The sequence below is a fragment of the Sapajus apella genome, unplaced genomic scaffold (assembly GCF_009761245.1).
Source record: "Sapajus apella isolate SASKATOON/1434 unplaced genomic scaffold, GSC_monkey_1.0 scaffold17, whole genome shotgun sequence".
Classification (NCBI taxonomy): domain Eukaryota; kingdom Metazoa; phylum Chordata; class Mammalia; order Primates; family Cebidae; genus Sapajus; species Sapajus apella.
In genome coordinates this window covers 11,057,517-11,084,105 of record NW_022436957.1, presented here as the reverse complement: position 1 = coordinate 11,084,105, position 26,589 = coordinate 11,057,517, and the positions used below count along the sequence as shown (strand labels likewise).

Sequence of the window (26,589 nt, the reverse complement as noted above, 5' to 3'; positions counted from 1 at the left end):
GTGGCGCGTGTCTGTAGTCCCAGCTACTCAGGAGGCTGAGGCAGGAGAATTGCCTGAACCGAGGAGGCGGAGGTTGCGGTGAGCTGAGATTGCGCCATTGCACTCCAGCCTGGGTAACAAGAGCGAAACTCCGTCTCAAAAAAAAAAAAAAAAAGAGATGGAGTGGCAGATAAAGCTTTAAGAGCTAAGTGAAGGAGGTTAGGCTTCATGAGGCAGGGATTGAGAGCCATTGGTAGTTCTAGAGCAGAGACCTGGTAACGATGAAGGCTGTAGGTGAATTAAGCTGGTAGCCACAGCTGGGATAGATTGTGTTGGAATCATGGGAGATTGTTGCATTCATCCACTGGTTCTCAAAATCTCATGTGCCTCTACATCACCTGAAGAGTTTATTAAAATGCAGGTAATGCAGCTTCTGGCAGGGCGCGGTGGCTCATGCCTGTAATCGCAGCACGTTGGGAGGTTGAGGTGGGAGTATCACGAGGTCAGGAGTTTGAGACCAGCCTGGCCAACATGGTAAAATCCTATCTCAACTAAAAATACAAAAATTTGGCCGGGTGCGGTGGCTCATGCCTGTAATCCCAGCACTTTGGGAGGCCGAGGCACATGGATCACCTGAGGTCAGGAGTTTGGGACCAGCCTGACCAACATGGAGAAACCCCGTCTCTACTAAAAATAGAAAAATTAGCTGGGTATGGTGGCACATGCCTGTAATCCTAGCTACTCTGTAGGCTAAGGCAGGAGAATCGCTTGAACCTGAGAGGTGGAAGTGGCAGTGAGCCAAGATTGTGCCACTGTACTCCAGCCTGGGTAATGAACTAAACTCCCGCTTAAAAAAAAAAAAAGTCAGGTTTGTTGGCACAGGCCTGTAGTCCCATCTAGTTGGGAGGCCAAGGCAGGAGAACTGCTTGAACCTGGGAGGTGGAGGTTGCAGTGAGCCAAAATCATGCCACTGTACTTGAGTCTGGGCAATAGCAAGACTGTGTCTTAAAAAAAAAAAAAAAAAAAAAGCAGATGATCTAACTTTTGATGAAGTGGTAGGTCTGGGGTGGGGGCCTAGGAATCTGCATTCATAACTAACTCCCAGGTGACGTGGATGGTACTCATCAGCGGCCATACTTTGAGAACCTCTGCACTAATCCAAGCATGCAAAGTACATTTGAACTTTGGAAATGATAGAGAAAGGGTAATTGATGATTTCAAAGGAAAGAGAAATGAAGGTATGCTGCTTGATTAAATATTGGAACTAACGGAGAGAAGGCAGGCAAAGTTATAAAGTTCTTAAGCCCAAATTAATGTCAGATAAGCTAGATAAGAGGGAAGGTGGAAAGGAAGCTGGCTTGCATGCAGGGTGAGGAGGGGGAGGATATAGAGTTCTAATTTGGACATGACGGTGCCGACAATGATGCCCAGTGCACAGTATGATGACATGGAACGGAGACTTAGGAACGATCACAGGTTGGAAGCCAGAGACCTCAGAATGTTCTACAGAGGGGCTGTGGTTGAAACCTAAGGAAGGGAGAAATTGCTGGCCAAGAGCCAAGAGCCAACCAAGGATGAAACCCTGGGGCAGGCCTCCAGTTGATGAAGTAGGACCAGTTAGTTGGACGGAGCAGCAGGAAGACATTCTGGTTGTTGTAATTATGCAGGTACTAAGGGAAGAGAAGTTTTCAAAGAAGTAGATGTCACAAGGGTAGGTGCCTGGATACTTCTGCTCTCTTACCTCCTGTTTTGAATCTGACTGTCAAATTGCTGCTCACCTACACTTAGCTGAGCCATTGTCCCCGTGAAGCTCTCCTAGACTTTCTCCCTCTCCCTACCCAAGTGGACAATGTCTGCCTTGCATCAGTCCTGCCCCTTGGGTAAAACCTCAGTTGTGGTTGGTTGCTTTTGTTTATGCTTCTGAGGTCTTAACCTTGGTGAAGTGTGGAATGCGGAACACTCAGAATACTGTTTTCAAATAGCTGTGCCAAGAAACTCAGCTCAGGTGAAGCATATCCCTTCGCACAAGGCCAAGTTAGAGGGAAAATATGGCCCAGGTGTGGATCATCTTGGGCAACTTTGCTGCTCCCACCTCCACCTGCAGGCGCTTTTCTGCCTGCTTCCCTGGAGGGAGGGAGGAAAGGCTATGAAGATGGGCAACTAACTGTAGAGAAATTTGTTTAATGTTAGACTCTTCTGTCCAAGGAGCAGGGAAAAATGTCTTTTTCTTTTTTCCTGAAAGTTGCTTGTTATCAGTTGATTTGTGTCCCCTGAAAAGATATATGGAATTCCTAACCCTCTGTGCCTCAGAATGTGGCCTTATTAGTTAAGACGAGGTCATAACCAGGGTAGGATGGACCTTAATCCAACATGACCCAGAGTCCCTGTAAGAAAAGGAGAGGAGGGTTGAGCGCAGTGGCTCACGCCTATAATCCCAGCACTTTGGGAGGCTGAGGCAGGCAGATTATGAGGTCAGGAGATTGAGACCATCCTGGCCTACAGGGTGAAACCCCATTTCTACTAAAAATACAAAAAATAAACTGGGCGTGGTGGCAGGCACCTGTAGTCCCAGCTACGGGAGGCTGAGGCAGGAGAATGCTTGAACCCGGAAAGTGGAGGTTGCAGTGAGCTGAGATTGCACCACTGCACTCCAGCCTGGTGACAGAGCGTGACTCCATCTCAAAAAAAAGGAGAGGAGACACATGGAGAATGCTGTGTGACAACAGAGGCAGAGATAGGAGTGAGGCATTTAGAAGCCAAGGGACATCAAGCACTTAGGGCCACTGCCACAAGCTAGAAGAGACAAGGAAGGCTTTTCCCCTAGAGTATGGCCCTGTCCACACCTTGATTTCAGACTTCTATCCAATTTCTAACCTCTAGGACTCTGTGACAACAAATTTTGTTTTTTATTTTTGTTGTTGCTGTTTTGGTTTTTTAAATTTGAGACAGTTTCATTCTTGTTGCCCAGGCTGGAGTGCAATGGCGTGATCTCAGCTCACTGCAACCTCCACCTCCTGGGTTCAAGTCATTCTCCTGCTTCAGCCTTCCAAATAGCTGGGATTACAGGCACATGCCACCATGCCTGGCTAATTTTTGTATTTTTAGTAGAGACAGGGTTTCCCCATGTTGGCCAGGTTGGTCTCAAACTCCTGACCTCAGGAGATCCACCCACTTCAGCCTCCCAAAGTGCTGGGATTACAGGTGTGAGGCACCGCACCTGGCCCTAATTTCTGTTGTTTGAAGCCACCCAGTTTATGGTGTTTTGTTCTGGTACCCCTAGGAAACTAATTTACACCTACTCATAGAAACTTAGGAAAATACATTGAAGGATAAACTATTCACCCATAATTCCACCAAGCAGGTAACCACCGTTCCCAGTATTCGTGTCTATTTTTGGGGGTTTTTCCTGAAGATTGACATCTGTAGAGATATTTCTTTCCTTGTAAAATTGAGCTCACCCTATAGAGAGTATTCACATTTAAACAGAAGATGAGCTAGAACAGGTATTGAAACAGGCCGGGTGCGGTGGCTCACGCCTGTAATCCCGGCACTTTAGGAGGCTGAGGCGGGCAGATCATGAGGTCAGGAGATCGAGATCATCCTGGCTAACATGGTGAAACCCTATTTCTACTAAAAATTCAAAAAATTAGCCAGGCATGGTGCAGGCGCCTGTAGTCCCAGCTACTTGGGAGGCTGAGGTGGGAGAATCGCTTGAACCCTGGAGGCAGAGGTTGCAGTGCGCCGAGATCGTGTCATTGCACTCCAGCCTGGGCGACAGAGGGAGACTCTGTCTCAAAAAAACGCAAAAAAAAAAAAAAAAAAGAAAGGAAACAATTTTATTGTCTTATGGTGAGTTTTTAGATATTGGGGCACCTCAGCAGGGGTGAGTTTTCTGGGGAAAAACTGCCTGTTGAGACAGAATGGGTGGTAATGTGAGGTCCCTTTGGAGAAGGCAGCCTTACATTGAGAGACAGAAGAGAGAGAGGAGAGAGGGAGACAGGAGAGAGGAGAGAGAGAAGAAAGAGGAGAGGAGAGCCTGGATAATGAAACTGGAGAAAGAACTGCAGTGGACAGGCCTGATTTGCCCAAGAGTTGCCTCAGTGGGCCTTTCTGTTTGTTTCTGAGTGTAAGCCTGTTTCTTTTTCTCCTCTTTTCTGTTTGTCCTGGGATCAAACCAGGGTCCACAGTAATCGTGAACACAGCACCCAGATTGTTTCCAGTGTAGGTTCATGCCACTGAATCCACCCTTATCATGTCCTGAAGACTGAAGGCAAATACTCCTGTCCCCTCAGCTGCCCAACTTATGTTTTCTCTCCTTGACTTTGCAAAACGTTTCTCAGGATGAGTAGATTTATGCTACTGCCCAGCATTCACTTGGGTTCTCAGAATCTCAGTAATAGCTATTTTCAGGATGTACCATTTAGTGCATCAGAAATCTCTTCTGAAATAGTGGAAATGAAAAAACTGTTCCACAAATTACAATAAAAATGAAATAGCATCCTCCCTAATGTGCTCCAGGTTTGATGAGGGTACAATTTAAAAGAAAGATAAGTTTAATGGCACTGCTTGGAGGACTTGTGAAGTGGTTTCATTACAAGAGCTCCCTGCCCCATTTTACCCATGAGCCACAGTACCAGATCATGTCACCGGCAACGCCAGTGACCTCATTTGACATGTTCAAATCAGTAGACCATGGCTGAACAAGTCTTGGGAAAGAGCCCTTAATATATGCCAAGGACTTGGATAATGTATTGCATACAGTTAATGACCCTAGAGCATGAAAGACTTTGGTGGGGTCAATGGAAAAGCATGTCGTGACTTTGAGGCTCCCCTTCATGAATTAGATAGTCTCCTACTAAGAGCATTGTTCATGTTCTGACAGGAAGAGAGGTCCCCTTTCCTGCTTGTTTTCTGCTCTTTCCAGCTGCCAGTTAGCAGGAAAGCAAGGGTAACTGCTTTTGGGTTTAACTGGGCATGGTTGAGCCTACAGCTCATTGCCTGCTTGGGGTATGGGCTCTGGAAAACCATGAAGAAAGCAGCATTTCCCAGGTCCACTAGACAGACCCTCATTTGGATCCCTAAAGAGACATGTCTCACTCAAGTATCTCTTCGGTGTTTTCCAGAGTAAGAGAGCGTGTGGACTAATCCATGTTGCAAATTATGGTGTTTGCTAATATATACACATGTACACACAGAACATATGCTCTCTGGATGTTAGAAAAATGATAAACTAGGCCAGCCACAGTGGCTTACACCTATAATCCCAGTGCTTTGAGAGGATGAGGTACACATGTCACTTGAGGTCAGGAGTTCGAAACCAGCCTGGTCAACATGGTGAAACCCTGTCTGTACTAAAATTACAAAAATTAGCTGGGTGTGGTGGCATACACCTTTAGTCCCAGCTACTTGAGAGGCTGAGGCGGGAGAATCACTTGAACTCGGGAGGCAGAGGTTGCAGTGAGCCAAGATTGTCCCACTGTACTCCAGCGTGGGTGACAGAGCAAGATTCTGTCTCAAAAACAATCACACACACACACACACACACACACACACACACACACAGAAAAATGTTAAATTACCCATTGTCACTCTTGTAAATGTTCACATAATCACTCAGTGTTCTGAGACCTGCTGAGGTCAAAGACCTTGTATAAATTTGAGATGGATTTTGGTTTTACAAGGACTCACATTTTTCTTCTGAGCAGGAGTGTAGGCATACCGTGGCAGGCTTAAGAAACCCTGGAGTGAAATGGCTTTAAGTTAGAAGGGGAAGCCTCATATACTGCTGATGGGAATATAAAGTAGTACAGCCACTTTAGAAACTAGTCTCAAAATAGACACTGTGTTACGTGTCATACAGCAATTCTTTTAGGCATATATTCAGGAGAATTGAAAACATAAATCTGCTCAAAAACTTGTACATGAATGTTTATAGCAGCATTATTAATAACAGCCAAGAAGTGGAAATGACACAAATTTCCATTAACAGATGAGTGAATCAATGAATAAAATGTGGCTTATCCATACAATGGAATTATTTGGCCAAAAAAAGGAATGAAGTACTGATGCATGCTACAACATGGATGGTTTCATTTATATGAAATGTCCAGAGTAGGCAAATCCATAGAGACAGAAAGGAGATCAATGGTTGCCAGGGTCTGGGTGAAGTAGGATTGTGGAGTGACTGCTAATGGGTACAGAGTTTCTTTTTGGGGTGATAAAAATGTTCTAAAATGGATTGTGGTGTTGGTTGCATAGCTCTGAATATCCTGAAAACTGCTGAATTGTACACATTAAATGGGTGTATTGTATGGTATGTGAATTATATCTCAATACAGCTGCTTGCTAGCTAGCTAGATACAGATATTCACATTGTCAGCCCCTCACTATGTGTACCAGGACAACACTCTGTACTTTTCAAAGACACAAGCTGTCCCTGCTCTGTAAACACTACCTTCTGCAAAGGTGCAAACTCAGGTAGCCTTTGTTATTCTCTTGGAGAAGTACATTTTTATTTGCCCCAAATAGAGTAATGGTCCCATGATGAATAAGTAGGAAGTAAGATCATTTGTGGCTACACTTGATAATATAAATAAATCATCTTTATGAAAGCTGAAGAGTTATAAATTAGGACCCAATTTACCTGCCTGGACTGTTGAGGCTGTCGACACTAATAATCTTAGAGAGCTTTAAGAAAGGTTGGGGAATGTGGCATTTGTCTTTTTCTTTCTATCTTTCTTTCTTTTTTTTTCTTCTTTTTTTTTTGGGGACGGAGTTTCTCTCTTGTTGCCCAGGCTGGAGTGCAATGGTGTGATCTCAGCTCACCGTAACCTCCACCTCCCAGGTTGAAGCGATCCTCCTGCCTCAGCCTCCTGGGTAGCTGAGATTACAGTCATGAGCCACCACGCCTGGCTCATTTTGTATTTTTAGTAGAATCAGGGTTTCTCCATGTTCGTCAGGCTGGGCTTGAACTCCTGACCTCAGGTGATCCGCCCCCCTCGGCCTCCCAAAGTGCTGGTATTACAGGCGTGAGCCACTGCACCCAGCTTAGAAAGGTTAGGGAATATGGCAGCTGTATTTTTTAGCAGCTGAGCACTTGGAAAAAAAGTGGATTAATCATCATACATATGGTGATCCATCAGGATACATTTGCAAATCTATTGAAAATTGATTTTCAAAACCTTTCTCAATTTGTGGCTCTTTGTTCTCATTCAAGATTTTGTGTGAATGGTATTTGGCACTATCAGCACCAACAGGGTGGAATTAGTTGTCCTTTTAGTTCTAATTTGGAGATCAATCTTTCCATATCTGCAGTCCGGATTTTAGCCTCCAAGCCCTAGAATCAGCAGTATTATTCCAGAAATATTTAGGAACCTCAGAGGATGCTGTGAGGACAGTGAGTATTAAGCCTAAGGTTTTGACTGTGGGAAAAGCCATTTCATTTAAGAGATACCTTGCCTTAAGCACCTTAGTGACCCCAGAAGGAAAGCATTGGATAGGCAGTATGTAGACGAGCTCATTTGTCTTCTTCTTATGGACTAAATGCTTAATGAATCCATCTGGAAGAATGGTAATTTGCTTACTAATACAGATTTTCCAGGGCATTGATGGCTTCAGGTGGCAGACAGGCCTCAGGTATTAAGTACAAAGTGTTAAGCCAACATGTGTTAAGTACAAAGGATTCTTTATAGACTTTCAGTTTGCAAGGTACAGATAGTAACTCCCCTCCTTCTCCAGGTCTTCTCAGCTTTTAGGAGCTATTAGCTTTCCTGCAAGGCATAACTGGCATCAGACCATTCTACCTTGTTTGTATGGAGAGTGTTTGCTGAAGAGGGCGGAGCTGGAACTGAAGCAGGTTCAGGCATGCCTTCCTCATGTTTCGACTGGAAATCAGATGAAGCTTGAGATGAGAAAAAAATCAGATCTATGCCTCACTTCAGTTACATTCATATTCAGTTATAAAGCGAGAGGAAACCATTTCATTAAATGGGTTGGGATTGGGTTTTCAGGCTTCTTTCCTAAGAATTTGTTTTCCTTCTATGTGATAGTAGAATAAATTTGCTGTTTTATTTATTTATTTTGAGACAGAGTCTCATTGTGTCGCCCAGGCTGGAATGCAGTGGCATGATCTCAGCTTACTGCAACCTGTGCCTCCCAGGTTCAGGCAATTCTCCTGCCGCAGACTCCCGAGTAGCTGGGATTACAGGCGTGAGCCACCACACCCAGCTAATTTTTACATTTTTAGTAGAGATGGTGTTTCACCATGTTGCCCAGGCTAGTCTTGAACTCCTGACCTCAGGTGATCCACCCGCCATGGCCTCCCAAAGTGCTGGGATTGCAGGTGTGAGCCACCATGGCTGGTGTAAATTTGCTCTTTTAAATAGCAATGATTATGAGGTGTAATCAAGACTCTCTGTTTAGTGTTAGAGCAGGATAATAGTAGTAGCTAGTATGTATTGATCCATGATAAATACAGGTTGAGTACTCCTTATCTGAAATTCTTGAGACCAGAAATGTTTCCAGTTTTTTCAGATGTTGGAATATTTGCATATACATAATGACTTATCTTGTGGATGGTACTCAAGTCTAAACATGAAATTCATTTATGTTTCATATACATCTTACACATATAACCTGAAGGTAATTTTATATAACATTTTAAAGAAGTTTGTGCATGAAACAAAGTTTTGGCTGCAACCTATCACAGGTCAGGTGTGGAATTTTCCACTTATGGTATCATGTTAGCCCTCAAGCTTTCGGTTTTGGAGCATTTTGAGTTTGGGAGTTTTGGATTAAGGATGTTCAGCCTGTATATTAAATATTAGAGATGTTCAACCTGTAACTTTTTAGAGAAGGAAACTGAGGTGCAGGCCTTTCCTGGGATCCACAGCTCAGAAAAGGTGAGGTGGGTCTGAATTAAGAGCTTTCTTTCTTTCTTTTTTTTTTTTCTTTTTTTTTTTTTTTTTTTTGATACAGAGTCTTGCTCTGTCACCAGGCTGGAGTGCAGTGGCCTGATCTCAGCTCACTGCAGTCTCCTCCTCCTGGGTTCAAGCAATCCTCCTGCCTCAGCCTCCCGAGTAGCTGGGACTACAGACACACACCACCACACCCAGCTAATTTTTTTATTTTTAGTAGAGACGGGGTTTCACCATGTTGGCCAGGCTGGTCTCGATCTCTTGACCTCGTGATCCACCTGCCTTGGCCTCCCAAAGTGCTGGGATTGCAGGCGTGAGCCACCACGCCCAGCCAAGAGCTTTCTTTAACCACATTGGCATGCTGCCTTTGGGGGTAAATAATGTTGCTGTTTCAAGGTGAGACTCAACACTGATTTGTGCTTAATATTAGGACAGGAGACAATCTGTAAATAGATATGATTCTGTTTGGATTTGATTCCAAACCTAATGGTGTATGTAATTACATGATTACTACTATTAATACAGGACACTGTTTGCTGAGATGCCAAAGTCTGTACAGTATTTCATGCAGGAAACTAGACTGGCCACCACAGCTTAACACACTAATGCTGGTAAATTAGTGAAGCTCTCACTTAAGTAAATGGGCCATTTGCCTTTGAAGCTGCTATGTAAATAGAAATACAGTAATCTGTCATACCAATCCACGTCTTTTGTCCTTAGTTTGAGCCCTGGCTGTAGTTCTTTACCAAGCTATCCAGACATTTCAAGTAAAACTGTGCACAGAAATACCAATAAAGAGGAGAAATGCTGAATTTCTGATTGAAATTTTGGTTGAGTGAATCCAATGTCTCCATCCAGGGCCTGTTAGACTCTTACTGATGGTCAAGGATAAGCCTCTAAGTGCGTTAGCAGGATATAACCCGTTCCTTCCTTTCCATACAGATTTTGTGTCTGATTGGTCTCCTGTGCATGAAGCTGCAATTCACGGACGTCAGCTGACTCTGAGGAAACTCATCAGCCAGGTAGCTTTTTGAAAATACGATACAGAGGAAACCTATCAAAATATTAAAACAAGTGTGTGACATAATAACATAGGGACTTTTAAATTAATTCATTAAATAGAAGATCTAGTGGTGATTCTAGTTAATTACCACAATTTCTAAATAGGATGAATATATATTTTGAGATGTTTTAGATGTCTACAACAATTGTAATACAATAGAAAATATCTGTAATTTCTATTGGAGATAACCCTACATAATACTATTACTACTGTGGTTTGTTGCCTACATTCTGAACTAAAGGACATGCTAAATTTTAGATAGAGCTTAGTGAGAATAAATGTGCTTTTAAAAAAATCCAAGTTCATAGACCTATCCATGGTAAGAAATCCTCCTACAAGAAACTAGTTTCTAAAGAAAAATTTCATACTATCCTAAGCCACTATCAAGCCATTTTTGGTAGCAGCAGTCTGTTATAAATAGATTTTAACACTAATTCTAGCTAAAAGAAGTTAGGCTACTTCTCAGATAAAATTAGAAATGTACCCTATTTAGATAGCACAAAAAATGATCACTGCAGCTTTTATATATCACTTGTTAAATTGGACAGATACTCATTTACATTCAGTATTTATATGTTGATGAAACATTAGCCAGAACCATATCTTCCAAGTTCTATCACATTATTTGTGTAAGGTGTATTTTTTGAATCCCAGTTTCTGCCTTCATAAAATGAGTATTCTAATACCTACCTAAGTCCACCCAGAACTCAATAGCAAACCACCCCGAAACTCAGTGACATCATAAGGTAACCATTATTTCTTGCTGATGAGTGTTTGTGTCAGCTAACCTAGGCTGGGGTTGGCTGGGCTTGGCTCCCAGATGTGGGTTGGGTGTGGCCCTGCTGCACACCTCTCTCATCCTTCTTGGACCACTGGCCACCTGAGGAATTCCTTTCTCTTGGCAAAAGGCTGGAGCACAGCAGAGCAAGCCCAACCATGCAAGAATACTTCCAATCTGTTCATGTCACATCTGCCAGCATCCCATTGGTCAAGTCACATGACCACATCCAAAGTCAAGGATCAAGGGAAGTACATTTTGTCAACTAAGAGTAGTTGACAACTGATAATAGAAATATTAAATTTAAGCCATTCAGTCTTTTTTTTTTTTTTTAAACTAAGAACTGACTGTGGACTAGACACTGTGAAGTACTGGGTTAATTATCTTATGATATTATATGACTCTGACTCAGACTTGTTAATAATTTAGACAAATCACAGTTCATTTAAGGTAGAACTGTAACTTGATGAACTATAAATGAATTCATGACTTTTCAGGAACCTCTGTAATATGAATATGTGGTAAAAACTTTTTGTTTTGTATTACAAGTAACTGTGTTTTTGCATTTAATTTACCTGGGTTTATGTATAAACACCTAAATGTTGGTTTTACTATTATTATTATTATTTTGAGATGGTGTTTTGCTCGTTGCCCAGTCTGGAGCGCAGTGGTGTGATCTTGGCTCACTGCAACCTCTGCCTCCCGGGTTCAAGCAATTCTCCTGCCTCAGTCTCCCGAGTAGCTATGACTATAGTTACAGGCCACCATGCCCAGCTAATGTTGTGTTTTTAGTAGAGACAAGGTTTCACCATGTTGGTCAGGCTGGTCTCAAACTGCTGACCTCGGGTGATCCACCAGTCTTTGCCTCCCAAGGTGCTGGGATTATAGGCATGAGCCACCGCACCTGGTCTAAATGCTGGTTCTAAAATGGCAGTCGTGCCTGGAGGAGAATGCACATTTTCCTATTGGTTATTTTTATGGTTGCCTTTTGCCAAAGTTTTGTACCTTGGCCTGTCTTCCCCTCAGTTGTGTCTGATACACAAGCATGATTTTTGCTTCATGTGCCAATCATATCTCTCTTGTGGCATTGATGAAGCTACTTTCTATAAGTGTGATGACTGTCAAAAAATAAGGTATTTTCTCCTGCCAATTGGACATTTAAGTCTTAGGTCTGAATAGTAAAGTAAGAAATGACATATTCTTTCCTTTGATCAAAACAAGAGTTGGCAAATTTTTTTCTGTAAAGGACCAGATAGTAAATATTTTAGACTTTGTGAACCATGCAGTCTCTGTTGGAACTACCTAACTCTGCTGCTGTAGCAGAAAAGCAGTTGTAGACGATATGTAAATGAATGGGCATGGCTGTGTTCTGATAAAACTTTGCTTATGGATGCTGAAATTTGAATTTCATAAAATTTTCATGTGTCACAAAATATTCCTTTGATTTCTTTTAAACCATTAAAAATGTAAAAACCATTCTTAGCTGCTGTGCTATACAGAAACAGGTTGCAGGCTAGATTTGACTCTTGGGCTGTCATTTGCTGACCTCCTTGTCAAAACTGTAACAGAGCTAGGAATTCTAAGAAAAAAACTAAATGTCAGGCAAAGGAGAAAAAATTGGGCAAAACTATTTTTATTATAAACATTATTAAATCCTGTTTGATACTAAATACTGATGTTTAAAGAGCAATTATATTAGTTAATAGGTACATTGTAATTTCCTAAAGTACATTTAGGCTTCATAAAAGGTACATGCAGTATATTTCTTTTCCCTTGCAGTTTTAAAATTTCCTTTTCAGTGTCCCACAAGATAGAGTCACGACTGAATATGTTAAAATTTGATAATTGCTTGTTAAAACTTAGCAATTTGAGCCATGCTGACTTTTAAAAAATTGAGAAATATCATAAACAAACATAAAAGAACTTAAACACATGTGTGCAGTTGAACAAAAAGTGGTGATGATGAGAATATTGCCATGTGACTGCCCCCCCAGGTCAGGAAATGGAAAAATAGCACATTGCTGGCACTTCTGAAGAGCCACCCATTCCCCCCCTTGTTGTGCTTTCTAGAACACAATCCTGTCCCTCTTTCACAGGAGTAACCATTATCCTGATTTCCTTGTCTTCATTATGGTTTTGCTTTACATATTATGTCTTCTGAAACAATATGGGTTAATTTTGCCTAGTTTGAACTTTAAGTTGATGTAATCATTCAGTATGTATGATTCGGGATTTTGCTGCTTTTGCTCAACATCATTTTTGCAAGCATCACCCTTTAGTGCTTGACATTATAATTTGTTTAATGTAATCTTTCCGCTGAAAGTTTATGCCAGAGTTTATTAAATCAGTCCCTTGTTGATGGGCATTTGGTTTGTTTGCAGTTTTTGACTATTACTACCAAAGTGGTTGTGAATATTCTTGTATATTTATCTAGATGTATATATTCCTAAGAGTCAAAGTGCTGAGTCATAGGCATATGCATTGTCAACTCTGACATATACTGTCAAACTGTTTTCCTGAGTGGCCATACCATATTACAGTCCCACTGGTAGTGTGGCAGTTGTTTTTTTTTTAAAGTCAATATAAACACCTTAGTGTACCATCTGACTTTGAGCCAGGTCAGCTTTGTCATCCTACTGGAATGGTGGCTGAAAAACAGCCCCAGAGCACTGTTTCTTTGCACCCCTTACTCTGACTATTTTTCCTCCTTCAGGGGTGGCTTGTGAATATTGTCACAGCAGATCATGTTTCTCCACTCCATGAAGCCTGTCTCGGAGGTCATCCCTCTTGTGCAAACATTTTATTACAGCATGGAGCACAGGTAAGGGCAAGTGAAATAACATCTTAGAAACCAAAAATGAAAAATGACTATATCCCTTCTGAGTAACTACTTCTAGCACTTTTGATTAGACTGATTTGAAATATGAAGACAGTTGTTTTTCAAGAAAATTATGTTCATCAGGCTTGTTTGTTTGCTTTAGTGATAGATGGATGAAATACTAAATTTTTAGCTAGAAAGTCATGCTTACAGTCTGCATCATTTTCTTTATCAGACGCTACTAATAAATAGTTGTTAGACTTCTGTCTTCATTGTTATGGTCAGAAGGGAAGAAAATATTGTGGAAAGCACACATTTGCCTGGGATGACTAGGATGTCTGAGAAGACAGAAAATCTCTATGTAGTCATTCATCCTGTGGCTGGCAACCTGGACTTCACATGATAGCAGGGATTGCAACAGCAGCAAAAGAGGACCTGTTGGGTGTTAGGCAACTGAATGGTGGGTTGGGGAAATTATGGGCTTACTATCTTCTGGCAATAGCCAATGCAAAGTCCCAGAAATGATAGTGAGCAATTTTTGTATCTTGAAGTCATTCCTTACGGCAGGAGAGTAGAGTAGGTGAGAGTGTTCAGAATATAAGCAACCTTGTCCATGCCAAAACAAGAATGGGCTTTGTCCTGAGATCAGTAAAGAGCCAGAGCTGAGTGCATTGCCAGATTTATATTTGGGTTAAGAAAACATTCAAAACTTAGAAACAAGGAAAGTGCCAAGGTGAAGCAAGAGACAGGTAGGGTGCAAACTTGAAAGAGGTGCTCATTCTCAGGGTCCTTTATGTGACTCCAGAAATGAACATGTCCTTAATTTTTTTACCCTGGGCATCTTTTGTGGCTCACTCTAGTCCTGGCCCTGCTTTGAAGTAGTAGAGTGTGAGAATGAATTCATTGTCTTCACAATATCATTGATTAAAAGATTCACCAAATAATCATTTAATGATGTACAAGAATGCATCTGCATTTGGCTTTTCTATTCACTATTTAATTATAGCCCAAATGCTGTGAAGTTAGACATTAACTTCCATCTGATTTCCAACATTAGAAATGATAGCCTCAAAGATTATAGTTTTATGGCCCTATAGGACGTTAACCAGTTTATTTTATTTTATTTATTTTATTTTATTTTTTTTTTATTTTTGAGATGTAGTCTCTCTCTTTTGCCCAGGCTGGAGTATAGTAGCACGATGTCAGCTCCCTGAAACCTCTGCTTCCTGAGTTCAAGGAGTTCTCCTGCCTCAGCCTCCCGAGTAGCTGGGATTACAGGCGTGTGCCAACACACTTGGCTCATTTTTATATTTTTAGTAGAGCTGGGGTTTCCCCATGTTACCCAGGCTCGTCTTGAACTTCTGACTTCAGGTGATCCGCCCACCTTGGCCTCCCAAAGTGCTGGGATTACAAGTGTAAGCTACCATGCCCAGCTGAGTTTTGTATCTATTAGCAAATATATTTCAGCCATCCATTGACTATATAAATTTTTATTTGAGCCAGCCTTACCATCTTACTGGTTCCCTCATTAATGAATGAGTTGAATAAAATCTTTGCTATGTATGTGTTAATTCTATATTTGTATGACAGTCAAGTTTTTTAAAGCTTTCTAAATTATACTTTAAGAATTACAGTTAACAATTTTAACAATTTCCTCACAGCAGCAAGAGTAATCTTTTTGCCCCCCTTAAGAAATTGAATTGGTGTGGGATGGGTCTAGGAAAGAAGTTTAAAGTAGGGATTAGTTTATAAACTAGTTTCAAAGTTCATGTTCCTAGGGAGGACGTGGAGGAGATTGAACATTGAGTAACGTTTTTTTTTTTTTTTGAGATGGAGTTTTGCTCTTGTTGCTCAGGCTGGAGTGCAATGGCAAGATCTGGGCTCACCGCAGTCTCCACTTCCCGGGTTCAAGTGATTCTCCTGCCTTAGCCTCCCAAGCTGCTGGGATTACAGGCGCCCCCCTACTGTGCCTGGCTAATTTTTTGTATTTTTAGTAGAGACGGGGTTTCTCCATATTGGTCAGGCTGGTCTCAAACTCCCGACCTCAGGTGATTTGCCCACCTCGGCCTCCCAAAGTGTTGGGATCACAGGCGTGAGCGACTGCCTCTGGCCTGAGTAACATTTTTGATGCTTTATATAGTCACTCCCTAAATCCATTTTTCACAAAAACCTTGTGGAATTTGGTACTTTCTTTCTCCCTTTTATAGCTGAGAAATTTAAGGCTCAGAGAAGTTAAATATCTTCAGAGTGGTAGACCATGTATTTCATCCCAAAACATCCCCCTTCCTGTCTTCATCCTGGAGCTTCTTTTTCCAGGTGAATGGCGTGACAACAGACTGGCACACTCCACTCTTTAATGCTTGTGTCAGTGGCAGCTGGGATTGTGTGAATTTGCTCCTGCAGCATGGAGCCAACCTTCAACCTGCGAGTGATCTGGCATCCCCCATCCATGAAGCAGCTAAGAGAGGTAAATCTGTTGAGAATTTTCTTTTCCACTCACTCCTTCAAAGGACATCTTACTGCAGAAAGAAAGAAAGAAGAGGAGGAGGTATATTTTAGAGCAATAGTTCTCAAAGTGGGGTCCTGGGACTGGAAGCATCAGCATGACCTGGCCTGCAAATGCAGATTCTTGAGCCCCATTCCAGCCCCACTGAATCAGTAACTGTGGGGATGGGGCTCAGCCATCTGGATTTTGTTTAATAAGCCCTCCAGCTGCTTCTGGTGCACAGTAACCTTGAGCACCTCCCTTTTAAAGCATTGCGAATGTTTTTCACTGCTATATTACTGGAACAGGGCTTGGAGTAGAGTAGACTATCCATCAATATTTGTGGAATACATTCTCATACCCGTGACCTTATAGAAATCAGGTTATTTCATAAAACAAATTATATTCTTCTATTTTAGGGCCTTAAAGAATATTGTCTCAGTGACACTAAAGTTTGCCAAATGAAATAAACTTTCAAGTTTTGAAATTATGTTTTGTCATTAAAGCCATAATTTTTCTGATATTCTTAGCTCATAAAATCATCAAAAGTTTTTATTTTCTCCAATATTTATCATCATCATGATAACCATACCTTGCCAGAGGGCTTGCTATTTCTCCAGTGACTTTCACAGAATGGCTTTGCATTTGACTGGATCAACTCACTTATAATGATCTCCCAAAGCATTGATATTCATTTACTGAGAACATACTAACTCATTGTATTTGCTGCAATACCTAGAACTAAAATGTAGCAAGAGAAACGTGGAGAAGCAATGTCGAAAATACGACATTCTGGACCAAGGAAGTGTGATTCAGCTTTCGCCTAGTTTGCCAGACTGGGCTCTGCTCATGTGGGATTTGGCAGCTTCTTCTAAGCCTTCCCTTTACCTGCTGTGGCCTGTTTCTCCCGGGCCTGCCTTTGGAGAGGTTGCAAGTTTCCTTCCCTGTCTTGTGGCCCACACCGTACACTTTAATCTTCAGGTCCACCTTCAGGTCCTGTTTCTCTGTATCTCTTCCCAACTCTCACTTCAGTTTCTGTACTTAGACTAACTGCAGAGCCACAAACATTGAAAAATGTGGTTGGCTGCCGGTGGGTTACCATGGCTAGTTAACTCAAATGGAGTTAGTTTCACCCGTAGTTGCAGATTACATCCTATGGTCAAAGCATTAACTAACATCAGTGTTTAAAATCACTCCTGATTCTAAGTAAAGGAAACAGCTTTTGGTCCCCTGGATAAGCTGCTGCTAAATTTAATGCAAAATGGGGTTGCCATTGTTTTGCTAGGTAAGGGAACTTGTACTGTAACTGTTTTTCTCCTGCTTTGGGCTGCAGGCCACGCGGAGTGTGTCGACGCTCTTATAGCTCATGGGGTCAACATTGACCATAACATCAGCCACCTGGGCACTCCACTCTATTTGGCTTGTGAAAACCAGCAGATAGCCTGTGTCAAGAAGCTTCTGGAGTCAGGTAAAGCAAAAAGCAAACCAAAATGAGAAAAGAAAATGAAAAGTAAGTTAAATGTATTTTAAACATCTTACTGTGGTAGGAGAGAAATGAGTGTGGGCAATGGAGTTGGACAAGGTCAGGCTAATACTGAGGTTCCATTCATAATGATGTGCAGTTGATACTGACTGTGTTCCCTTGGGGAATCATTTCACACTGTTTGAACTTTAGTTCTCTCTCTTGTCATGAGGATGATGATGAGGATGATGATGCCGATGCCTCTTCTCAGGTGGTTCTCAATGATAATTAGTTTCTTTTCCCTTTCCTCTGTTTCCCTCCATTTGGCCAGTCACATTATTAAGCCCTGCGTAACTTGCAAAGTTGTTGGATTAGTGTTGAATATTCCTATTTGGGACCTTCACCAGTTGTCTTTGATTTAGATATTGAACATGCCCCACTTTTAGCCCATTGCAAATACTATGTTTTCCTAGAAAAGGCCTATGTTCCCTTATTTCTTTTTTTTTTTTGAGATGGAATTTCGCTCTTGTTACCCAGGCTGGAGTGCAATGGCGCGATCTCGGCTCACCGCAACCTCCGCCTCCTGGGTTCAGGCAATTCTCCTGCCTCAGCCTCCTGAGTAGCTGGGATTACAGGCACGTGCCACCATGCCCAGCTAATTTTTTGTATTTTTAGTAGAGACGGGGTTTCACCATGTTGACCAGGATGGTCTCGATCTCTTGACCTCGTGATCCACCCGCCTCGGCCTCCCAAAGTGCTGGGATTACAGGCTTGAGCCACTGCGCCCGGCTTGTTCCCTTATTTCTTTTCACCTCCCTGCTGTTGTCCAGCCCACTTCTCAACACCGTTTTATCACCTCTTTAATTATCTGAGTCCTATTTACTCTTTAAGACTCCAGTAAAGCCTTTCCCAATGAATGTTGTTATAGTCCTTATTGCCTCCTATTCATTTGGCAGGCATTGCTATGAATTAAGAGATGTATTCTCTCTCCCACCTGCCACCACCCCCTCCACCATTCTGGGTAGATTTTAAGCCTGTAGACTGGAAAGGGCCATGTTTGACATCCCTCACAAAGTTAAGAACAATACAAGACCAGATCAGTTAACATTTGTTGAGTGCACATAGATTTTCATTTTACCAGACAGATGGCAGCTCAGGCAAAGCCACATGTTCCCACATGTCACAGTGAGAGCCAGCATCTGGGCTGGGGTGGGGATTTGTTAAGAGTGTAGGAGTGCAATTGGGTGGGGACAGTCCTAGAAATGTATCTTACTCCTGAAGGGGAGAACTTTGCCACCTTCCCCGTGATCTTGGGATTGGTCAGTCCAATCCAGGGGATATCCCCATGAGTTGGTTACTTTACAAAGTCCAAATTACCCAAGCGCCAGGTTTTACACCCTGTGGCAGCTGTACTCACCAGGTGAGTTTGGCTGCTTGTTGTATGCTGGATTTCACCATCTAGCCTCACACCCAGGCTCTACTGGCTAATACTTAGGTTCCGTTAATAATGATATGCAGCTTTTCTGTCACTGGGGTTTTTCTTATATGCATCATGCCTATATACAGTGCCGAAAGGCAAAATTTTAACTTTATATGCTATATAGCTCATGCTGTACATTCAATAACATTATTAGATGGGATTTTCCCCACATTATGAAATGGAATCAAAGCATCTCCCATTTTCCCAGAATTGCTGTGCTCAATATGGATCCCCTCTTCTTAGGGAATTTTGGGGCTCATTGCTTTAAAAGGAGGATGGTTGGATTCTGCTCCTTGCTGACCCTTTTTTTGTTCTTGTGACTATTTAGGTGCAGATGTGAACCAAGGCAAAGGTCATGATTCTCCACTTCATGCAGTGGCCAAGACGGTCAGTGAAGAGCTGGTTTGCCTACTCATGGATTTTGGAGCAGACACCCAGGCCAAGAATGCTGAAGGCAAACGTCCTGTGGAGCTGGTGCCTCCAGAGAGCCCTTTGGCCCAGGTCTTCTTGGAGAGAGAAGGTGCTTCTTTGCCAAAATCTAAGCCTAATATGTAGACACCCCTTCAGGCTTTAGTAGGAGGCAGGTATTTAGCAATTTCTGACTTTCAGTCCTGTAAAAAGATCATTCTCTGCCATCACCAAATCTGTGGAAGTTGAGATGATTCAGTATTCAATGAGGTACAGTACTGGTTACAGTACAGTAAATAACCATCCTCCTGTTTAGCATATTGGATACAGGTGTTGGGATGATATAATATCCATATATGGGGTAGGCCAGGTTTTTAAAATTTAAGGTATTATTTTAAAATTTTAGTATTACATGTATTTAAAAAATGCTTTAGAATGAGGCAGCAGAGGCCTCTCGGGGGCATGGGGCCCCAGGATATCTTACTGTACCACAGATGGGCCAGACTACTGGACGCTTGGTTTCTAGGCTTAAAATGCAGCTCTTTGAGAATTTAGGGTTCACACCAATCCAAAGACGTTTACTATGATAAGTTAACCAACAATAAGTCCACACCTCTATAAGTAAGGAATGACACTCCCAACCCAAACAATGAAATACTGTGGTTGAGCGGTGTGTCTGGGAGTAGGGCTTTGAGACCTGGGTAGGGTTGGTGAACAAAGACAACTCAAGGTGGGGAGTCACACTGTTGTAATCTTCATGGTCTTAGAGGCAGGTGAGCAACCAGCTCAGTACTTCCTTTCTTACCAGAGTATGGACTGTAAAGTCTTAGGGATTCTGGGACTTTGAAGCAGGCCTTCCTACCAGAAGGATTCTGATATCATACAATCTAGTTCTTTTCTCCCCACATGATAAGAAGTAGGGTTGGCTTTGGGCAGATCTGTAAAGTGTGCCAAGGAGTCCTCTTTCCTTCACCTCTCACTGCCCCAGGGTACTTGCAGTCAAGTCCCTGCCTTGGAGTATGGGACTATGCTCCTGCAGGCATATGCAGGCCGATGCTCCTGAGCAGTGCTGGTCAGGCAGAAAAGACTGACTCCAGGCATAAGGAATAGTCCACTAGAGGCTCCTTTCAGTTAAGCAGTGGGATAATCACTGAGCAGTTCTATCTGCATTTTAATAATTACTTGTTTTAACAAAGTTTTATGTCTACAAGGCCCATAAATATATCTTTTCTTTTTTTTTTTTTTTTTTTTTTTGAGACAGTCTCAATGCGTTGCCAGGCTGGAGTGCAATGGCATGATCTCAGCTCACTGTAACCTTTGCATCCCAGATTCAAGTGATTCTCCTGCCTCAGCTTCTGGAGTAGCTGGGACTTCAGGCGCATGCCACCACACCCAGCTAATTTTTGTACTTTCAGTAGAGACAGGGTTTCACCATGTTGGCCAGGCTGGTCTTGAACTCCTGACCTCATGATCCACCCACCTCGGCCTCCTGAAGTGCTGGGATTATAGGTGTGAGCCACTGTGCCCGGCCAATATATCTTAATTTTTAAAAAATTAGGACAAAAAATGAATAGAACAACATGGATTGGAATCACCTTTATACCAACATAGTTGTGAAATAGAATTTTTCATTGTTTTAATTGAGAAAGGGATTTACAGAGGCAGAAGTCCCTCAGGTACCCCTCAGTCATAATGTAGGATATATATTCATGTAGGATGTAGATGTCCCCTCCTCCGTCAAGTAACCCCATAGGATTCTCAAATGTCCTTCCCTGGTTTTTCCCTTCTGCTTTGTTTCCCAGAGACAGTAATTAATTTTTAATGCATGTTTTGCACGGTGACAGTGGGGCCAATGATTCTACTAGTTTATGAGGTGTCATTTGCTGCTGGAGAGAATCACCAGTTGTTTTGCCTCCATGAGTCACTCTTGGGGATTTGGTACAGTCACCTCTCAGAGGGTTTGGACCCACAGGAAATGGGGCCAGGCAAGTACAGAAAACTAGACCTGTGGATTGCTCACAGCAGTTTCTGTCTCTGGGTGCCCCTGCAAATTCATTTGCTTCAGTCTACCTGTTTCTCTGTTTCCTGGGGAAGGGAATTCATTCAGTTACTGTCCTCTTTCAATGGTACAGCAACAGGAGAATGTTGGTAAAACCCAACCATGTTCTGAATTGGGCTTTGCATGGGTGTTAGGAAGGCTGAGATTTTCTCTTTTTCTGAGGAAAAGGGAAAATATTTCAAGAATATTACCACCTCACCCTTAATAAGCATCTAAAGCAGTGTTCGCTCATGGCACACAATTAAAACCTAGAAATGACTGTCAGCCTAGCATGACCACAGCCCCTAGCCGCTCACCCAGTGCACTTTGGCTTTAAAGCATCAAGGATTGTTGTTGGGTGGGGGGGATAAAGAAATCAAGGCCCAAAGGAATATGCCAATTCATAAATAGACAATTAGCTGGTGTTATTATTAAGTAAAGCAAACCCCTTGAATGTTTGCAGGTGTCAGCAAGTGACTGCAAAGCTGTATTCAGCTCTGTTTCTATGGACTTGAAGCTATAGTTGTTTGACATTGTCCTACTTGTAGTCAGCAGTCAGCAGCATTCAGTTGGCATCAGTAGTTATTAATACACTGTACTTATTGTGACACTCCGCTTTTCTTAATTCTCTGTCAGGCCTGCTCTGAGATCTTGTTATTTGTAACGCTTTATCAGTACCTACTATGGTTGCCCCTGACAGTGTATCTAGCACAGATGATCAGTCACATCTTTCATCGTTCTTTAGTGAGGTTAGATTAGGTTCAGTTTCCCTACCGTGTGCTTTTTGCTGCTCATTAATATATGCCTTGAGAATACTGGGAAGCTGTTTATTAATATACGCTTTGAGTATGTTGGGCATAATCTGGTCGGTGCCTTACTCCAACAGGACCCTTCTGTTAGGGCCTGGTGTAAAATAGTTCAAGTATTTTTTTGATTGTTTATGTGTCAAGTTCCATCAATCCTTGTTCTTCATCACCTTGAGAGATAAGTTTCTCAGTTGATCCTGTAGTTGGTGGTGATGCTATAGGAATATAGAATATGGAGGCCACAGTGTCCTTTGGCTGTATTCTCAGCCCTGACTGCACACTCAAATGACTGGGGCACATGCCTATAGAAAATCCAGATGCTCGGGCTTTACCCAACAATAATTGAAGCAACGTCTGTAGTTGGGGGGACTCAGCATCCATTTAGTTGAATGTGCCCCCACCCCAGGTGAGTCTGAAATCCAGCATGGATTGAGGGCTATTTGTTTATGGAGTTCTTGAGGGTATACAGTTTTGTTTTTTAAAAAATAACCAAAAGAAGATTCCCATTAAAATTTGATGCAGGAAGTAGGGGGGAGCATGGAAAATCATTCGCTATTCTTTTGCCCTATAACAGGGTTTCTCAACCTTGACACTGTTGACACTTGGGACCAGTTGGGGGCTGTCCTGTGTACTTCGGGATGTTGAGGAACATCCCTTGCCTCTTGCATTAGATGCCAGTTGCACCCTTCCTCAAGTTTTGGCAACCAAAAATGTCTCCACACACTGCCAAATGTCCCCTGAGGGGCAAAATGATGTCCTCCTCCTTTCCTTCCCTGTGCCTTCTCCCAGATGCGAACCACTGTCCTAAAATGTAAACTGTTGGGTGTTCCCTAAGCAAGGTTTGTGCTAAGTAGTTCACTTTTCACCCCTGAGTTGAAGCATTGGAATAGCTCTGAATACGGAATATAAAAACAAACATGACTTCACATAACATACTCTTGGGATTCACCTCTGAGCTCATTACATTTGAATACCTTAAATGGCTCAAGTTATAAAATAAAAATGTTTGCATGTAGAAATATGCCCTTATTTTTAAAGGTAAGAGTTAAGAACACCATTAAACATAAATTTTATTTTGATTATTGGATTTTTTGTGTAGCTGTGTAATTCCCAAGTTAGCTTAGTTAAGCCTCCATTAGTGAGACTAAGCTTTAAATTTCTTTCAGTCTGCTCTAAATTAAAATCTCACAAGCTTATTTCAATTAGCTACCAGAAAAGAGAGAACATAGCCTAAAAATGCCTTCTACAAAAAAAAAGAAAACCCAGAAAATGGTCTTCAGTAGTTCAATATTATTTCCTTATAACAATGTTATATCTTGTATGCTTTTTTTTTTTTCAAAGGAGAAGTCTTAGATCAATAACACCACTGTGTGACTTGTCTTATGATCTTTCTCCAGGGCCCCCATCTTTGATGCAGTTATGCCGCCTTAGAATTCGGAAGTGCTTTGGAATCCGGCAGCATCATAAGATAAGCAACCTCATCCTCCCAGAGGATCTGAAACGGTTTCTCCTACATCTTTAAATGCATCAAGGGAACGGATTCACAAACAACATGAAAACATTATTGAGTGTCGTAGCCATTAGAATTTTAAAAATCTAGTTGGGTTTATAGAGTTTGATTGATGTTTTCCATTAGATTTGTTATAGAAACGCACTGCATACATTTGTATTAGTTAGAAGGTGTGAAGACATTTTTCCCACTTGGAAGAGAATGTTTAAAATAACAGTTGTTGTTTTAAATATTTACTCCATGCCAAGCACTTTCTGCATCATCTAATTCAGCCCTCACAGCAACTGGTCAGTATGTCCAGTTTCCCAGAGCAAGGATAGAGGAGTCAGATTCAAATACAGGTTTTCTGACATTAGCTTAAGTGATTATTTGATCAAGGCAGGATTTTCCAGCATCACTATCCTTGTTCCGTCTCTGCTATATGGGAAGCAAAATGAAGAAATATATTTCTTGGTTTATATCTAATTGGTTTTAACCTTCCCTGTTCTTGAGACAAAACCATTACTGTCCTAGCATAGTATGGGGGTGAATTCTTTTTTTCAACCAAAACACTATATACGTATTAAGCATATTCTAGAACCTTGCTGCTTATGACAGTTATTCTTTTGAATATTTACTCCATGCCAAGCACTTTCTGCATCATCTAATTCAGCCCTCACAGCAACTGGATCAGTATGTCCAGTTTCCCAGAGCAAGGATAGAGGAGTCAGATTCAAATACAGGTTTTCTAACACTAGCTTAAGTGATTATTTGATCAAGGCAGGATTTTCCAGCATCACTATCCTTGTTCCATCTCTGCTGTATGACAATAAAAATAAAGAAATATGTTTCTTGGTTTATGTCTAATTGGTTTTAACCTTCCTTGTTCTTACGGCAAAACCACTACCATCCTAACATAGTATAGTAGTCAGTTCTTTTTTTCAACCAAAACACTATATTAAGCATATTCTAGAACCTACTGCTTAATGCAGTAGCCACTTGTCCAGTGGTTCTCCATGGGGGAATTTTGTCACCCAGGGATGTTCAACAATACCTGGAGACATTTTGGTTGTCATAACTGAGGAGAGGGGGATACTAAAGGCATTTAGTGGGTAGAGGCCAGGAATGCTGCTAAGCTTCTTAAAATGTACAGGACAGACCCACAACAAAGAAATTTCCAGTCCAGAATGTTAATACTGTAGTGTCCAGGTTGAAAAACCCTGTTGTAGCCATGTGGCTATTTACAGGAAGTAAATTAAGGTCAGGTGCGGTGGCTCACACCTGTAATCCCAGCACTTTGGGAGTTTGAAGCGGGCAGATCACTTGAGGTTGGGAGTTCGAGATCAGCCTGACCAACATGGAGAAACCCCATCTCTACTAAAAATAAAAAATTAGCTGGGCATGGTGGCACATGCCTGTAATCCCAGGTACTTGGGAGGCTGAGGCAGGAGAATCACTTGGACCCGGGAGGTGGAGGTTGCGGTGAGCCGAGATTGTGCCATTGCACTCCAGTCTGGGCAACAGGAGTGAAATTCTGTCTCAAAAAAAAAGTAAATTAATTAAAGCGGTAAAATTAAAAATCCAGTTTCTCAGTGTCATTAGCCACATTTCAGGTGTAAAATATGTACAATGGCTAGTGGCTACTGTATTGAACATTGCAGATATAGATTATTGCAGAAGAAAATTCTGTTGCTCCATCACTGAACAGATTTTGATTGGACAGTGCTCTGTGGAGTCTCGATGAATGGATTTTTATCTGCCTTTCAGTTTCAGTTACAGGAACACTGTGATACAATTTAGTAATAATGGCTGTAGTTTCAGTTCTCTCTCAGAGATGAATTTGGGGCTCCATTGCATCAATCAAAATAAGAAAATATTGAAACTTATTAAGTCAAATCCTTACCTGTAAGATTACATCTGGTCGAGATGATCTCTAAATATATTTCCAATATAAATTTTCTGTAATTTTTAATTTGCTATGTGAAAGACTCCAGAATATTTGTCTAAAATGCACAGGTGGTTCGCCACCAGATGGCACTGTTGTCACATAGTCACTTAAGCAAAAGGGTTGCTCCTCATAAATGACCCATCATAAAACGGTTTACAACGTAGGCTCTGGAAATTTCCATTCAAGAATGAAAACTGTAGTGATAGATTCCACTGACACCGGGTTTCCTTCTCTTCCTATTTACCCAATAATTTAAATGTGACTTTACAGAACTTTACCTCCTACTTTTTTATGGAACTTTACCTCCTTTTTAAAAATTCTTCATCTGATCATATTTACATGTACTGATCAGAATTTATGCAGTTAATTAACATCAACATCCTGCCATTAGCTAATTCATTTTGTTCATTTACTTAGAAAATATATGATGAATTCCCATGCCTGTACCAGGCACTATTCTAGGCACCAGAGTGGTAAGGAACGAGATAGGTAAAGATACTTGATTTCCTGGATGTTACAGTCTGGTCAGAGAGTCATTTGCTAAGGGCTGAGGAGCTGTAGACATTTTGCTGTGGTTTTCTTTTTGAAAACACCAGTTTAAAAAATTACATGGTTTCTCATGTAAAATGTTTCAGACCCTTGCTTATGTTAATCTTCCCTCAGTCAAATCCACTAAGTTTAACCCAGAACTAGTAATAATTACTAGAACAGCATTTTTTTCTTCTTAAATATTCCAGGCAATTAATCAATTTGCAAGTCCATGTAATAGATGGTCATCCAGCCGGGCATGGTGGCTCACGCCTGTAATCCTAGCACTTTGGGAGGCCAAGGCAGGCGGATTGCCTGAGCTCAGGATTTCAAGACCAGCCTGGGCAACACGGCGAAACCCCGTATCTAATAAAATACAAAAAAAAAAATTA

At 41.7% G+C, this 26,589-nt stretch overlaps 1 protein-coding gene across 3 annotated transcripts in view; it reads left to right on the top strand.

Moving 5' to 3' along the window:
- ASB9 (ankyrin repeat and SOCS box containing 9) overlaps positions 1–24,588 on the top strand; it is a 39,996-nt gene extending 15,408 nt beyond the window's left edge. For all 3 annotated transcript variants that reach the window (XM_032285946.1, XM_032285945.1, XM_032285944.1), the window contains 6 exons: positions 9,837–9,916; positions 13,449–13,556; positions 15,870–16,020; positions 17,372–17,506; positions 19,309–19,500; positions 23,630–24,588. In XM_032285946.1, coding sequence (XP_032141837.1) covers positions 9,837–9,916; positions 13,449–13,556; positions 15,870–16,020; positions 17,372–17,506; positions 19,309–19,500; positions 23,630–23,754 — 791 coding nt within the window. In that variant the 3' untranslated portion in view covers positions 23,755–24,588. The remainder of the gene's footprint in view (positions 1–9,836; positions 9,917–13,448; positions 13,557–15,869; positions 16,021–17,371; positions 17,507–19,308; positions 19,501–23,629) is intronic.
- The last annotated feature ends 2,001 nt before the right edge of the window (positions 24,589–26,589 follow it).